This window comes from Corythoichthys intestinalis, chromosome 9, assembly GCF_030265065.1.
Source record: "Corythoichthys intestinalis isolate RoL2023-P3 chromosome 9, ASM3026506v1, whole genome shotgun sequence".
Lineage (NCBI taxonomy): Eukaryota > Metazoa > Chordata > Actinopteri > Syngnathiformes > Syngnathidae > Corythoichthys > Corythoichthys intestinalis.
In genome coordinates this window covers 18,502,543-18,519,122 of record NC_080403.1, presented here as the reverse complement: position 1 = coordinate 18,519,122, position 16,580 = coordinate 18,502,543, and the positions used below count along the sequence as shown (strand labels likewise).

Here is a 16,580-nt window from a genome sequence, read left to right as displayed (position 1 = left end):
CTAGTATGTTGCTAAGTTTGCTAACGCAATTCGGTCCAGCCCTTTCGCTTGACTTGACTCGCTAAAGAAAACACTTTTTTGTCCCTCCAAGAAACCCACCGTTACAAATCGTACCTCGTCCTATCATGTCACCAAATCGTGGCATTAAAAATCCCCAAAGAACAAAAGAAAACACTGGCTCCAGAGTGCCCCTTTACCTGCCATGTTGAGGATCGGTTCGGCTCTGCGGGCTGCCGTCCCGTGTGGGCTGTCACCAGGCACTCAGCTGTCACTCAAACCCACAAAAAGCAGTAAAAATCACTTCCAGAACACACTTTCCAAAGCCGATCGATGGCTGTAGTTAAAACACGCTTGCAGTAATCAGCTTGGGAATAAAGTCGACATAACTCGGAGCCGAACGGGGGCTTTTGTGTTCGAGTGGGAATCTCCGCCGGACTCTGGTGAAGAAAAAAAAATAGCAGGAGAGTCACGTGACATCGTGCCTTAGTTTCAAGATGGAGACTCTGGTGCGCTGGGCCACTTTCGCTACTTAGCAAACCTGCTTTTCTCTAATATTATCTCACAATGGCGAACCAGGACCTTCTATTAACAACCAAATCCTTCTACAATTAAGAATATTCTCCGTCCAAAAGAGAGAACAGGATTATTAGTGTTTTCAAAATATTCTAAACAAGTTGGCTAAGGAGGAAAGGTGAGACGAAAACAAAAGTGCCAATGAACATCCAGTCGGCGTAAAACAGGAAGCAGCCATGGCATTAAGAGAGTTAAAAGTTTGTCTTTTGGGGGTAAGTCAGCAGTTATTCGTTTTAAATCATGTCCTTCGTCCGATATTTCTATGCGTTGGTAAATATGTTGCATCATAAATGGCCTTCGTCACGTTATGCAAGTCGTTTTAATTCGACTCATCCATCAATATAGATAAATCTGTTTAATTTGGATAATTTAAAATCACAAGGTGGCAGAGCACAGGAAATGGCTGATTAGGTCTTAAGATGATGGTTTATAAACTATTTACTACAGGAATAACACGGATTTTCGCCGATCATCTGAACAGCATTCGTTTACTTTTTAAAATTTTTATTTTATTTTAATTTTTTAAACCGTTTCAGTGACAGTGGTCACGACAGTGGACAGCTATTCAAAAGTGGACTCTTAAGCCCTTTAACTGGGCAAGTGACAATTTTTATATTATTCAAAAAAAAATCATGATTGTATTTTTTATGCAGTTTTAATAAGACAAATAAAATTATAAATTAATACAAAAGTACATCAATTAAATTGAATGAAAACACAAATACACATTTGATATGGCCCCAAGTAACACTTGAAAGTGTTTTTATTTTTATTTTTTAATTCTATTTACCTGACTGTATTCCATGTATATCGATAGACTTCCATTTAATTTTAACTAGGAAGACTGGGTGCGAATACTCATCTTTCAGTGCCACTGACTGTGCTAGATGTCCAATCCATTTTGACAGGGAGGAGTGCGTGATCGTTCATTCATTCGCCCCTCCCAATCAAGATGAATTAGAGGTTTAGCACCTCACTGGCAAGCAAAGAATTATGGTAAATAAGAGCTCTGTAAGGGTTAAAAAAAATCATATTTCATGCATGAAAGGGTTTAAAGTACAGTACTTATAATCTGTGTTTAAAATGCCTTTGACATCAAAAAGCTTGTTTATTTCATATTTCACGACATAAAATTCATAACCTATTGACAAGACACGGGAAACTGGGCCGATCCGTAGGGTCCTATTTTCAAAAACTTCAGATTCAAATATTTTCAAAACCAAAGCTGCTACCGACATAAACCCAAAACAGGCACCTACAGTTGTGGTCAAAAGTTTACATACACTTGTGAAGAACATAATGTCATGGCTCTCTTGAGTTTCCGGTTATTTCTACAACTCTGATTTTTCTCCGATAGAGTGATTGGAACAGATACTTCTTTGTCACAAAAAACATTCATGAAATTTGGTTCTTTTATGACTTTATTATGGGTTAACAGAAAAAAGTGATCAAATCTGCTGGGTCAAAAATATACATACATGGATCTGAAAAAGCGAATCGTTGACTTGAACAAGTCAGGAAAGTCACTTGGAGCCATTTCAAAGCAGCTGCAGGTCCGAAGAGCAACAGTGCAAACAATTGTTTGTAAGTATAAAGTGCATGGCACTGTTTTGTCACTGCCACGATCAGGAAGAAAATGCAAGCTATCACCTGCTGCTGAGAGAAAATTGGTCAGGAGGGTGAAGATTCAACCGAGAATCACCAAAAAGCAGATCTGCCAAGAATTAGAAGCTGCTGGAACACAGGTGTCAGTGTCCACAGTCAAGCGTATTTGCATCTCCATGGAGTGAGAGGCTGCCATGCAAGAAGGAAACCCTTGCTCCAAAAGCGGCACTTTAAGGCTCGACTGAAGTTTGCTGCTGATCACATGGACAAAGATAAGACCTTCTGGAGGAAAGTTCTGTGGTCAGACAAAACAAAAATCGAGCTGTTTGGCCACAATGCCCAGCAATATGTTTGGAGGAGAAAAGGTGAGGCCTTTAACCCAAAGTACACCATGCCTACCGTCAAGCACGGTGGTGGTAGTATTATGCTGTGGGGCTGTTTTTCTGCCAATGGAACTGGTGCTTTACAGAAAGTAAATGGGATAATGAAGAAGGAGGATTACCTTCAAATTCTTCAAGATAACCTAACGTCATCAGCCCGAAAATTGGGTCTTGGGCGCAGTTGGGTGTTCCAACAGGACAATGACCCCAAACACACATCAAAAGTGGTAATGGAATGGCTAAATCTTCCCAAAGTCCTGACTTAAACCCCATTGAGAACTTGTGGACAATGCTGAAGAAACAAGTCCATGTCAGAAAGCCATCAAATTTAACTGAACTGCACCAATTCTGTCAAGAGGAGTGGTCAAAGATTCAACCAGAAGCTTGCCAGAAGCTTGTGGATGGGTACCAAAACCGCCTAATTGAAGTGAAAATGGCCAAGGGACATGTTACCAAATATTAGCGCTGCTGTCTGTATATTTTTGACCAGGCAGATTTGATCACTTTTTTCTGTTCACCCATAATAAAGTCATAAAAGAACCAAACTTCATGAATGTTTTTGTGACAAAGAAGTATCTGTTCCAATCACTCTATCAGAGAAAAATCAGAGTTGTAGAAATAACTGGAAACTCAAAGAGAGCCATGACATTATGTTCTTCACAAGTGTATGTAAACTTTTGACCACAACTGTACCTTAGCCATATGTGAGTCTCCATGAGCAGCGGCATAAAAAAATTCAAAGTCGTTCCCTAATAAAATCCCAGTTAATTATTTTTTATGTAACTATAACAAAACTTAAAATGGCTAAGAAATTCTCAGATTTACACTAGATGTACAAAAAGTACCAAAGGCAGAGATAATCACCAATATTTTCATGATCAATAGCAATATTTAACATATCATATATGTTTTTGCCCATAATACCAACTTATTTTTCATTTATTTACTGCATGTTTTCAACAGCTAATAAATCACTCAATTTTCACATCAGAAACTTAATACTTGAGGAAAGCATGCAGAATAAATTATAATGTATAAATAGATTACTAATAAATTCAACATATAATCACTTTTTTTTTTTTTTTTCCTTTCAAATATTTTTATTCATTTTTAATGTACATAGAACCACAATAAACAACAACATAATTATGAACAAAATATTATTACAAATGAAAAACAGAAGCGTAAAGAAAATCAAAACAACCCCTCCCACCCACAACCCCAACTGTCCTGACTAGTTATATAATTCAGGCACACCATGCATACCAATGATAGGTTATTAGCAGTGCATCACAGACAATCAAAGCTGTTGTATTTATGTCCATATACATATATATTCGATAACCTCTAGAAAGGGAAAATTAAATATAATAATAGTAATATTTATACACATGTCTCATGAGCCGTCTCCCCACATCTAAGCATAACTCATGGCTTTGTTAAAGTATTGTGAAAATAATCACATTTTTTTATAGAATAATAGCCCTTTATAGTCATTATACAGTTGAACAATGAAATTGTGGAGCATTTCCCTTTGCAGTGTGTGTACCCGTTACAGCATGTGGAAACCTCCCCGCCGATTCCCTCATGTAAGGACGCTAACGGCTGTGCCGTTGGCTCAAGCTTATTGGCGCAGTGGTTACCGAACTTGCCTGCCGACTAGAATCGTCGCGGCGTGCGGGTTCGCGTCCCAGCCTAGTCAGAGGTGGGAGCGGAACGCGGGGCGGCACAGAACAGACTCGGGTTACAAATGGGGGCTCGTCCGGGATCGGCAGCGAAGGTTTCGGGGGGAGAGTGTAACGGGTACACACACGGTGTATCCGTTGTGGCACGTGGAAACCTCCCCGCCGATTCCATTATGTAAGGACGCTAACGGCTGCGCCGTAGGCTCGAGCTTATTGGCGCAGTGGTTACCGAACTTGCCTGCCGACTACAATCGTCGCGGCGTGCAGGTTCGCGTCCTAGCCTAGTCAGAGGTGGGAGCGGAACGCGGGGCGGCACAGAACAGACTCGGGTTACAAGTGCATGATAAGTTAAAATCTCAAAAGTGACTTGCAAGTATAAAATCTAAATAAACAAATATAAAATGCATATGAGATAGCCAGATGTTCAGGCAGCGCAAATAATCGAAGTGAAGTAGCAGCAGTTTGACAGTTAAGGCTTTGAATATTGCAGGTGAGTAAGTATTGCACATAGAATATTGCATATAAATGAATATTGGACTATGGCTTGGTGCATTTCCTTTTGCAGTGCGTGATAAGTTAAAATCTCAAAAGTGACTTGCAAATACAAAATCTAAAGTTTATAAACAACTACGAAAAGCGTATGAGATAGCCCTATGTTCAGGCAGTGCAAATAATCGGAGTCAAGTAGCAGCAGTTTGACAGTTAAGGCTTTGAATATTGCAGGTGACTTAGTATTGCACATAGAATATTGCATATAAATTAATATTGGACTATGCCTTGTGTTTACCGGTCAGCTTCCTCGACTTGTACAAGTCCCTATACCTCGCGATCTCCTTTCTGCCGGTCGGCCACTCCAAGGCGTTGTTCGTCCTCGCTTCGGAAGTCACATCCTTGGAGAAGTTCTCTCCAAGAAATCTCCAGAAATCCTCTCGAGCTCCAGGGCGATCTCCATTTCCTCCTGCTGGGCAAGCTCCTGCTTGCACCGTTTAGCCACAGAGGACTTGACCTTGACTTTCCTGGCCAAGTAGCCGGTGTAGTTGCCAACTGCGGCAAGGAGCAACTCGTCCGTCGGCGGGTCCGGCTGATTGTCGACCAGCTCCCCGGCAAGCTCGGCCAAGATCACCTCGTCATCCTTTTTCTTCTCTGCCTTGGCGCGGTCCAGGTCAGCCTGCACGTCCCTGGGGCAGAACCTGACGAGCTTAAGCAAGTGCAGGCGCTGGGCCAGCCTATTCCTGACCATGAAGTTCTTTACCCTGGTCCAGTAATTGGTGCCGCACATTTGGCGGTGCTTGCCAAAGGAGTGCTCCGTTGGGTCTGAGTTGGCCTTCCCTATGCAGACATACTTGATCCCCGGGATCTTGCGGAGAATGATATCCCTGTAGGAGGCAGCCAGGGCATTGCACGTGATGTGCAGAGCCTTGGCGGTGGGCATCGGCAGCCTACCGGTCTTTGTCCCTCTCTTATTTTTCTTCTCCTTGTTGGCCCAAACCTGGAAAATTGTATAAAATGCAAAAATAAAATAAATAAAAATACATAAATTGAATAAGCTTTCTGTCGATTCAATTCAATTTTAATAAACAATACTGTGGTTACGAAATTGAAATTCTTGTGAATAAATGCTTAAATCCCAGAATTATTTATAGATATGGACGTAAAACAAAACAGTCTCGATTTTTGGTCAAAAGCAAAAGAAACCGTGCAGGTAGTATTTATGTTACGTAAATATGGCAAATGTGCAGCTCGTCTTTAAGTTCACTGTGGCGCCGCCTTACTACAACAAGAGCTTTTTACTTTGAAATTCTTGTGAATAAATGCTTAAATCCCTGAATTATTTATAGATATAGACGTAAAACAGTCTGGATTCTGGGTTAGAAGCAAAAAAAAAAAAAAAAACGGGCAGTTTGAATTTAATTTACTTATGTCGAAGAATTATACTAGTCTGTTAGCGCTTTGTTAGGATATGGGGGCTGCCACAATCGCTTTTTTCGTTCAAAATTCTTGTGAATAAATGCTCAACTTTCTGAATTCTTTATAGATATGGACGTAAAACTGTCTCGAATCTTTGTTAAAAGAGCAAAAAACCGGGCAGCTACGCATTTATTTTTAGTATACTGTATATGCTGAAGAATGATGCCAATGCCGTAGCGGTTCCCATTCTTCCATTGATTTTTTTTTTCACGTTTCAAAATGCATACATGGTGCGAAAAATAAAATATTTACCTTGAATCGTTGAACAAATCACTTCTGAGACAATCCCTACTGTTTGTATGTGGTACAGCTTTCGTAGTTCTTCCAAAAATCCAAGCTTAAATCTGGCTTGGAAAGAGTGTGTGCCGTCTTCGGCTGACTATTACTAAATGAAGCTCGGCGGCTCTGCCCCCTTTGGTAAGGTGTGACGCAAGGAATGATGAAGTGTCATGTCAATAGGTAATGAAGTCTATGTTCACGTGGTATTTTATGCTCCTGAATGAAATGGACCGCTTGGACGTGTGTGGAAGCAATCGTTTTATTTATTCAATTTTGAATCCAGCGCCATGAAAATGAATAACTTCCTGTTTTGAGGAAGAATGCGAATGTGACGTCACCCGAGTCAGCATCTCACAATACAGCATTGCTTTATAGCATGCAGATGGACTGCGGATTCAGTGGATTTTGCGGATGAATTCATTTGTTTTTCGCATCACCCCGGCCAAATGTGCTGCAGGGTTTTGTTGCTGCACCAGGGAGAGGCGTGTGAGCCTTTTTGGGTTTCAAAAGGCTCCCGTTTACCCTGAGATTGGCCAAAACAAGTCCGACAACCGTGGGACCATTGGAGTTACGATGAAGTGAGTAAACATCATGTTTTGTATGATGTCAAATACTGGGATCATGGCACACGTTTTAATACGGTGGTGGCTTGCATTTTGTGGCTGACAATGCTCCTTGTCCACCGAGAATGCCATTCGGCCAACGACCGGCGGCATGTCGCACACCCCCCTCGGTCCTCTTCGCTTGCCCGCCGGGAGAGCGCTATACTCGGCTTATTGCCCCCTTTATGTGTCGTGTGTTCTGTCAAATTTTGCACCCCATCACAAATTGCAACTTTGTGTTAAAATTGGCCGCGAATACAGCGATTACAAAGTAAACACTACAAACTTTCTTTCAAGGAATAGTTACTTATGTTTGATCATGGACGGACATGTCAGAAAGTTCTCTTCAGACAAATCCTGCCATGTTAACAGCACACAACAACTGCACGGCACTCTCTCAGTTTCCACGTTTACATGGAGCCAAATATTCCAATTACAATCGGAATATTTGTTCAAACCGAATAAATGTGTTCCATATAAACACCTCATTCGGAATGAATAGGCCCAAACCGAATGGAATTTCATTCCGATTCACAGGGGTGGAATATTCCTTTTCCCAAACCGATTAGAAGTAAAATTATATCATGTAAACAGGGAAGCGGAATGGTGTCTGGTTGCGTTCTTTCTGCGCATGCTCCGTACTGACGTGGTGACGTGACTTTGTGACGTAAGTAACGTCACTTGCAACATGGCTTCCAAGCACACGCACAGCGCACCCACACAACTGTTTAAATGAACGGCGTATCATTCTGAAGTTTTGTTTCCACTCGAAAAGTTAAAACAGCAGCTGATCTGACGATCGAGCTCCATGTTTTGCAACGTGACGCTTTGTTTTGATTAATCTGCGCATGTCAGACGGCAGTTGTCAAACGTCCTTTCGGAATAAAGGCAGTCACATGTAAACGCTGGATCGGAATAGATGAAGTGACATGTAAACAGCTGATGTGAAATTTCCATTCGGAATGATTTGAATCGGTATGAATAAAAGCATGTAAACGTGGCTACTGTTTACGTCTTCGTCGTGTAGTTAAGCATTAATTTACGTCATATTCGTGTTGAACATGTATGCTGACCATGTTACTTGTTTATGTAACACCTGTAGATAACATTGAGAGTCCAAATGAATGTAAAACTTATTCACAGCCACAACAGCTTTGGGAGCAAAATATTAGATGGGTGCAAAATTTGGCAGAACACCGCCACCATCCTCGGGTTGGGCTCGGGCAGCTACGCGCTCCTCCAACGTCGGCTGGTTTGTCTGGCGGTCATTCTCCAGCTGCTTCCACGGCAAACGAGCTCTCCTGCCCCTATCAGGGGAATGACGAGCTGTCACTTGTTCGCCGCTGGGTGGCCGACCGATCGACGAAGACAATCGACAATCGTGCCGCCGTGTAAAATGATCCGGGGTACATTCGTGTGATTTTTCGCATCGAAAGACGAGAATAGGACTTTGAAACACCGCTCGGTTTGGGTTAGCATGTCGGCTAGCTGTCAAGCCTCCTGGTTTGTTTACGCTCTCCGAAGCCGGGGCACGGAAATAAGTTTGATAACAAAAGTCCGACTAACACTAAATTGTTTGGGAGGTGCAAGAAGTCAACAGTTTTGACGATGGAGTAATTTTGCCATGTCGTACTGAATAAATGCATTTTTAATATTTCATATTCCATTTAGCACAAGACTGTTGTTTGTCACGACCATACCATTCATTTAGCAATTAGGGAAAATACTTAAATAAAAAGAATATCCTGTAAAAAATATTGGAGTAGAGCGATTGAAACTGACATTTTGTTGCTCTCTCTCTGTCACATTTTCCTTGTTCTGAATACCGTAATACCCCTCAATGGGCTGAATTCTAACTCAGATGAAATCGTGATCCTGCCGACGTCATCCTCCAGCTGGGGACGCTAGAGCGCAATAATGACAGGCAAGGGCTAAACGGCAGATTAAAAGACTTAATTTCTTGTCATCTGCGCTTTGCCAAATTGTTGTATATAGTCGATTCGTCTCAAAATATGATTCCAATTCACATAATAATGCTATTTAAGAATTTTCATCCTGTCATAGGCACTTTAAGTAAAAGTACAGATGTTTGTACAAATAAGAGACCTGGCATGCATATATGTGGACATCCCTTTTTGTGATATGTAGGCTACATATTTAAACGACATGTCTCAGTTATAGTTATTATTTATGTATTAATAATTATTTTTTATGTCTAATTTTTGTGTGAATAAATACATTTATAAAATAATGTGGTTATGGCCCTCAATAATCTAAACTCTAAAGTTGATGATAAATAAAATAATGCAGCATGAGTAAATAATAACATGTTTTAAAAATCCCTTTTTGTTTTTAATTTTAAAAAACCAACAAACAGCTGTTTGTCTGGTAAACCATCGACAGCAACACAAAAAATACAATTGATGTGTTTTTTTTCCAGATTGGAAGGCAAATCTGGTCATTTTTAGGCTGCCATAAACAATCGTCTTAAATTAGACCATGAACGGGGATGTACTTACTTCTCAGAATCTGTCATATATACTTTCATACTCAGGTACACATATGTAAGAAAAACAGCAAGTATTTGTACTTTAGTGCCCACCACTCTGAGTAAATTGTATTTACTCTACAAGGCACTTACATTTTAATTAGAACAATTGATTCCATACAAATACAGGAATGAATAGGATCAACCTAAACAAATGTGTTTTAACTGTTACTTAATTAACCCTTAAAGACATGCAACATGAAGCAATTATCAGAGAATCCCAAAATTTGAAAAATAAGGTCCTAATGAAACATTTTTTCCAAATTTGTTAAAAGAAAAGTCAAAATGAATATGTATAATAAGCGCTCTAATATCTATAACCCTTTCTAAATCCTGTTTTTTTTCTCATGGAACCTGCAGATGCATGTTTTGACTTGCATCCATCATTTTTTTTTTCAAAAAGAAATGTCAAAATCCTGAATTAGTCTCAAATTCATGAAATTTTAGGTGTATCAAGTGTGATACATTTGGCAACAAGGGGTTAAGTCCAAACAAGAGGAAGTTCTTAAATGGAAATTTCATAATTTCGGATTAAATGACTGCAATGCTTATCAACTTCTTTTTTATTTATTTAATTTTTTAAAATCTAGTATGAGGGAATGTAAATACAAGAAGGTCAGCAGATCACATTCACCTAACAGGACAAAATGTTCTCAAATGCCTACGCCAAGTGAGACAACATCAATGATCACGTTTTGTGCACATTTTAGTGTTTGTGTATTTGTCTGCAGGACACTGGCGTTGGCAAATCAAGTATTGTGTGGAGATTTGTGGAAGACAGCTTTGACCCAAACATCAACCCAACTATTGGGTAAGTTGTGTACTACAGTGGGAGGGAGATATGAAATACCTGTTTTTGAAGCACATTTTCCCATAGGAAATATACACTGCTGGCCAAAAGTATTGGCACCCCTGCAATTCTGTCAGATAATGCTCAATATCTCCCAGAAAATGATTACAATTGCAAATGCTTTGGTTGTAATATCTTCATTTATTTTGCTTGCAATGAAAAAACACAAAAGAGAATGGAAAAAAACAAACAAACAAAAAAATCATCATCATTTTACACAAAACTCCAAAAGTGGGCCAGTCCAAATTATCGGCACCCTCGGCCTAATACTTTGTAGCACAACCTCGAGACGAAATAACTGCGAGCACCCGCTTCCATCAATGAGTTTCTTACAGTGCTCTGCTGGAATTTTAGACCATTCTGTGTTGGTCAACTGCGCCAGGTCTCTGAGATTTGAAGGGTACCTTCTCCAAACTACCATTTTCAGATCTCTCCAGAGGTATTCTTTGGGATTCAGGTCTGGACTCATTGCTGGCCACTTTAGAAGTCTCCAGCGCTTTCTCTCAAACCATTTTCTAGTGCTTTTTGAAGTGTGTTTTGGGTCATTGTCCTGCTGAAAGACCCATGACCTCTGGGAGACCGAGTTTTCTCACACTGGCCCCTACATTATGCTGCAAAATTTGTTAGTAGTCTTCAGACTTCATAATGCCATGCACACGGTCAAGCAGTGCAGTGCCAGAGGCAGCAAAGCAACCCCAAGAAATCAGGTAACCTCCGCCATGTTTGACTGTGGGGACCATGTTCTTCTCTTTTGAAGGCCTTGTTTTTTTTTCCTGTAAACTCTATGTTGATGCCTTTTCCCAAAAAGATCTACTTTTTTTCTCATCTGACCAGAGAACATTCTTCCAAAAAGTTTTTGGCTTTCTCAGGTAAGTTTTGGCAAACTCCAGCCTGCCTTTTTTTTCTCTGGGTCAGAAGTGGTGTCTTCCTGGTTATCATACCATAGAGTCCCTTTTCATTAAGAGGCCGATGGATAGAACGGGTTGACACTGCTGTACCCTCGGACTGCAGGACAGCTTGAACTTGTTTGGATGTTAGTCGAGGTTCTGTATCCACCATCCGCACAATCTTTCGTTGAAATCTTTCATCAATTTTTCTTTTCCGTCCACATCTAGGGAGGTTAGCCAAGGTGCCATGGGCTTTACACGTATCGATGACACTGGGCAAGCTAGACACAGGAACATTCAGGTCTTTGGAGATGGACTTGTAGCCTTGAGATTTCCCATGCTTCCTCACAGTTTTGCTTCTCATGTCCTCAGACAGGTCTTTGGCCTTCTTTCTTTTCTCCATGCTCAATGTGGTCCACACAAGGACATGGGACAGAGGTTGAGTCAACTTTAATCCATTTTAACTGGCTGCAAGTGTGATTTAATTATTGCCACCACATGGTATATGGCACAGGTAAATAACAGGTGTTGTTAATTACACAAATTAGAGAAGCATCACATGATTTTTCAAAGGGCGCCAATACTTTTGTCCAGGCCATTTTTGGAGTTTTGTGTGAAATGAATTTTACATTATTATTAATTAACAATTATTATATTACATGATCAAATAATTATCATGATCCCCCCCCCCCCCCCCCCCCATTCTCTTTTGTGTTTTTCATTGCAAGCAAAATCAATGAAGATATTACTACCAAAGTATTTGTAATTGTAATCATTTTCTGGGAGAAATGGAGCATTAGCTGACAGAATTGCAGGGGTGCCAATACTTTTGGCAAGCAGTGTAAATGTGATATCTAAACAGGCACTGTGTTTAGCAACATTAACGTCTTTAACTGTCAAAGATGTTTAAAAATAAAATAAAAATAAGTAGGGTATCCCAGTTTTTTGAGCCGCATCACCATTATATATATATATATATATATTTTTTTTTTTTTTTTAATTTTTTTTTTTCATGTTTAAGCAACATATTGCTCATTTAATAAAAATCAGCTAGTTGGCAGATAGTCAAAAAGTTTTGATAGTGACTGATGATACATGCACTCTTTAAATCTTTATATTTCATTCAATTAGTGTTTTAGTATATTGTTTATAAATACGGAACAAACATGTATCTTAATACTGAACATTGAATTTGTGAATGACTAAATCATGCCTCCCGGCTACGTTGTGTATCATCTTTTGATTTTTCTCCCACACTGGATAATTATGTTGTTGCTATGAATAACATTTACTGTTTGTGAATAAAGACATAACTTCCTGGTAGTCTAATTATCTGTAACTGTTGAAATTTACTGCTGTATTAGCAGAACTTTTATGAATGAAGTAAAAGCTTGGCCTTTCCGCTCGTCATCCTAAATAATAACGCATTTCAATCATAATATGAACAGTGTGATTGTGATCCACAGGGCATCTTTTATGACCAAGACCGTGCAATACCAAAATGAGCTGCACAAGTTCCTCATTTGGGACACAGCAGGACAAGAGCGGGTTAGTATAGTTCACTTGAATCCTTTTCTGATTTATTTAAAAACATGGTCTTATACAGTTATTTATATTCAAATGTTGTACATACTACATACTCATTAGTTGAGGAAAAAAATGTAAGGTTTTTTTTAACGGTTTAAGGGCCTCGACTAGTGAAAGTGCATTTCTGCTTTATTTCTGACAGGGGGCAACGTTTCCTTTTCAGTGAGTCAAATTTAAATGCCTCTGAAGGAGTGGAAAAATTTTTGATTAAATCAGCGTTATTCTCATTTATACTGGAGACTAAGGGCTAATTAAAAAATACATAATGCGGGCATTTTAAATGTATCATTAGAGAGAACCCAGGGGTAAGGTGGAAGGCATTTTTTCTTTTTTGCACCACACAATGCATGCCTATCTTTTTCTCGTCCTGCTTCGGACCTGCTGTCGTCCTCTCCTGAGAGATGAGATAAGAGGCAGCCTCTCTTTCATCCTTCTCCGGTGGATGTTCGTCTCCTTTGCAAACTTCAGGGGACATAAACGTGGCTGCGGTTAAGATAAGAGAGGATGAAACCCAAGCTGTCTCTTTAGCCTTCACGTGTCAAAGTCACTGCCTCTTGTTTGTCCTTCTGTTTGATTAATGCTCTGTTTATCGTGAAGTACACGTTACTTTTTACATCAGCAAAGTTTCCACAAGTTAGTGCTGAACTGAATAGCCATATAAAATAATGGAAATAAGTAGAAGCTCCGAGCTTTGTGAGGAATTAAGGATCAAACAGACACTCTTTGCCAGTCACATTAGTGGCAGCTCTACTGACATTCCGCACATCTTTCTTTTGATGACTTCCATGTGTTTGAGGTATTTCTGAATTAAAATGACGCCCTTTTACAAGGCCAGAACAATGTGTGGTTTTATATAAAGGCTGTAGTGGCATTTCAGTTTGATTTAGGAATTAGCTGGTAGGAGAATGCTTATGATTTTACTAGCTTCCATGTTTTCAATAATTTTTTCTTGATTTATTGACATAATATTTCCTCCCATAGTTTCGAGCTCTGGCACCAATGTACTACAGAGGCTCTGCAGCGGCCATCATTGTTTATGACATCACAAAAGAGGTATTGTTCGCATCTGTAGCAATTCTTTGGTAGGTGTGTACCGTTGGTTCTGATCCATATAAAGATCTTCTTGGCTAGTCGGAGCTGTCTCCGCTTTTTACTGAGTGGCACATCCTTACCACAGCTTTAGTTAGTATTTCTGTGGAGGGAAAAGTTGAACTGTTTTGGAACACGTAGCCCATTTCTTCTCATTTAGTCTGTCTGTTAACTATAAAGTTTCATGCGCTAGCCAAAAATATTACTTGAAATGAGGGAAACTGCTGGCTTTGCTTTCTTCAGAGACAGTAGTCTTTGTTTAAAAAAAAAAAAAAAAACAAATCTAAAAAACACTTTGTGCAAGGATGAGTTACCGGTATTACAAGCTTGTCAACATATCGTACATGTCGCTTGCTTATGTTGTCAGGAATCCTTTCAAACGCTGAAGAACTGGGTAAAGGAACTGCGTCAACACGGCCCTCCCAATATTGTAGTGGCCATCGCCGGTAACAAATGTGATCTGTCCGATGCCAGGTGATCCTCTGATTGAGAAATGGTTATTTATTCTGTTATGTGCAGAGGTGACAGGGTTTTTTCCCCTTCTTTTACCATCTTTTTTTCTCTTTTCTACCTTTCACCTTCATGTTTTCCTTTTCCACTTTTTCTTATCCACTTTCGTCTTTTCCCTTTTTACACTTTTCACTCTGATTTATCCTTTTTCCACTTTCTTCCCTCATTCACCCTATTGTTTTTCCCCATTCCACCTTTTTTACTTGCATTGGTTAACAGGGAAGTCTTGGAAAAGGATGCCAAGGACTACGCCGACTCCATCCTTGCCATATTTGTTGAGACCAGTGCCAAGAATGCTATTAACATCAACGAGGTGTTCATTGAGATAAGTGAGTATCAACTGAGCTTTGCTTCAAGCGCATACGGTGTGGTTGAGTTTGTGTTTGTCGGCACAGGTAAGCGCATCCCAGTCACAGACGCAGCTTCGGGAACATCGGGAAAAGGTTTCAAACTGGGGCGGCAAGAGTCAGAGTCTCGCAGGATATGCTGCTGATGGCCTGGGTGATTATTGGTGAAATTTTCCTATCTTCATGCTTCCTTTAAACAACAGTCTACACAAGCATGAGAAGCGACAAAACATTGCTCACAATATGGATTTTGGAAGCAACAGATCATGAAAGCCTATGTTTGTTTTGGCTTATGTCGCTGGTCTGTCATCGCCCACTCATAAGACATTTAAGAGTATTTTTGATAGTGCTTAAGTTATTGTTTTTAAAAATCAATCCTCAACTTTCTGCAATTGGCATTTATGCTATCTGTGCAATCCTTTGTTTTGTTTTATTGATTCCTCATGTTGGAAATTACACATTTCAACTGAGATACAAGAACGGATAAGAGATGTGAGGCAAGCAGTGGCATTTTATCTGACAGTGTACTTCACAAAAATTCTAGGTTATTGATCGGGCTTTCGAGTAAACATAAAATGCACTATAACCTTTACAGGTGAATTCAATGTGACAATCTTTATCTAAGCTTTTACGTTTTAATGTTCCACTGCTTTTTTTTTTTTTTGCACGACTTACTGTTTTCTAAGTAAGATCAACAACAACAACAAAAAAATCCACGTACTTGGAATGTGACTCAACTTCCTTAGACGTGGATTTTATAGGTGTAGTAGATCATGGACACGTGGATCAAACACCTTTTGTGAAATTAGCTGCTCATCAACTGCCTTGTTCAACTCCTAGGCTTTTATTCTTTGCATTGTTGCTAGTTATTAACGGCTTAACAGCCTCAGTTTCAGCATTCTTTATCTTTTAATGCGTGACCTACATTGAAAAGAAAAAAATAATCAGCTCAAGACGCGAGGTGAAGCGCGTCAGAACATTCATTAACCCCTAGATGAACCTCCGTCTCCAACTGCTTTCACTTATCGGGCATGCGTTGGTTAGTCTTCGCTACCCCCCAACCCCCACTCTCTTGCAATTTTGGGCACTTACCATCTCAGAAATTGGTCATTTAAAGCACATTCACTGCCATGGATAGCTCTACAGGTCAGCAACTCTAAAAAATAAAAACAGTTTGATGTTACAGTATTTTGTCTACTTTTACTTGATATGGACTTTTAAGTTGCCTTATTGGAACCTTTTTATTTTGTTAGATTTTTATAGATAGACATGCATACATAACATGTTGGATTGTAGATGTATTATGGGTTGAAGTGAATGGAGTTAACGTGAAAATTGCATAAATGTGCTTCAGTGTTGAAAGACTGATTGTGAAAATATGATTGTGTTGCCTGCCGAATTCTGTGGAATGGGATATATTCTAGTAAATAAAACGCCAATAGTCTTGGGCTGGCCCTGGGAATTCCATTGGCCAGCTTTATGTACAGTGTATTTTACGTCACATGGCATTACATTGCACAAAATACGACAACTATATTCTGTGTTAAACGATGACAATGTAACGTGTCTACATTTTAGGTTATATCAACACTGTGGTAACCATATTCATCATTTTAGTATGTTTCATATTGACTGCAAATAAATTCCTGTTAAAAAAAAAAAAAAACATG

At 39.6% G+C, this 16,580-nt stretch overlaps 2 protein-coding genes across 2 annotated transcripts in view; one reads left to right on the top strand and one right to left on the bottom strand.

Annotated features, from left to right (window-relative positions):
* Positions 1 to 693, bottom strand: part of ppp4r1l (protein phosphatase 4, regulatory subunit 1-like) — a 25,710-nt gene extending 25,017 nt beyond the window's left edge. The window contains exon 1 of the mRNA XM_057846109.1: positions 198 to 693. Coding sequence (XP_057702092.1) covers positions 198 to 204 — 7 coding nt within the window. The 5' untranslated portion in view covers positions 205 to 693. The remainder of the gene's footprint in view (positions 1 to 197) is intronic.
* rab22a (RAB22A, member RAS oncogene family) lies at positions 466 to 16,580 on the top strand. Its single transcript, XM_057846110.1, has 7 exons — positions 466 to 785; positions 10,372 to 10,451; positions 12,844 to 12,925; positions 13,946 to 14,017; positions 14,421 to 14,527; positions 14,783 to 14,892; positions 14,959 to 16,580. The coding sequence occupies exons 1-7, from the start codon at positions 750 to 752 to the stop codon at positions 15,054 to 15,056; spliced, it is 585 nt and encodes a 194-aa protein (XP_057702093.1). The 5' UTR covers positions 466 to 749; the 3' UTR covers positions 15,057 to 16,580.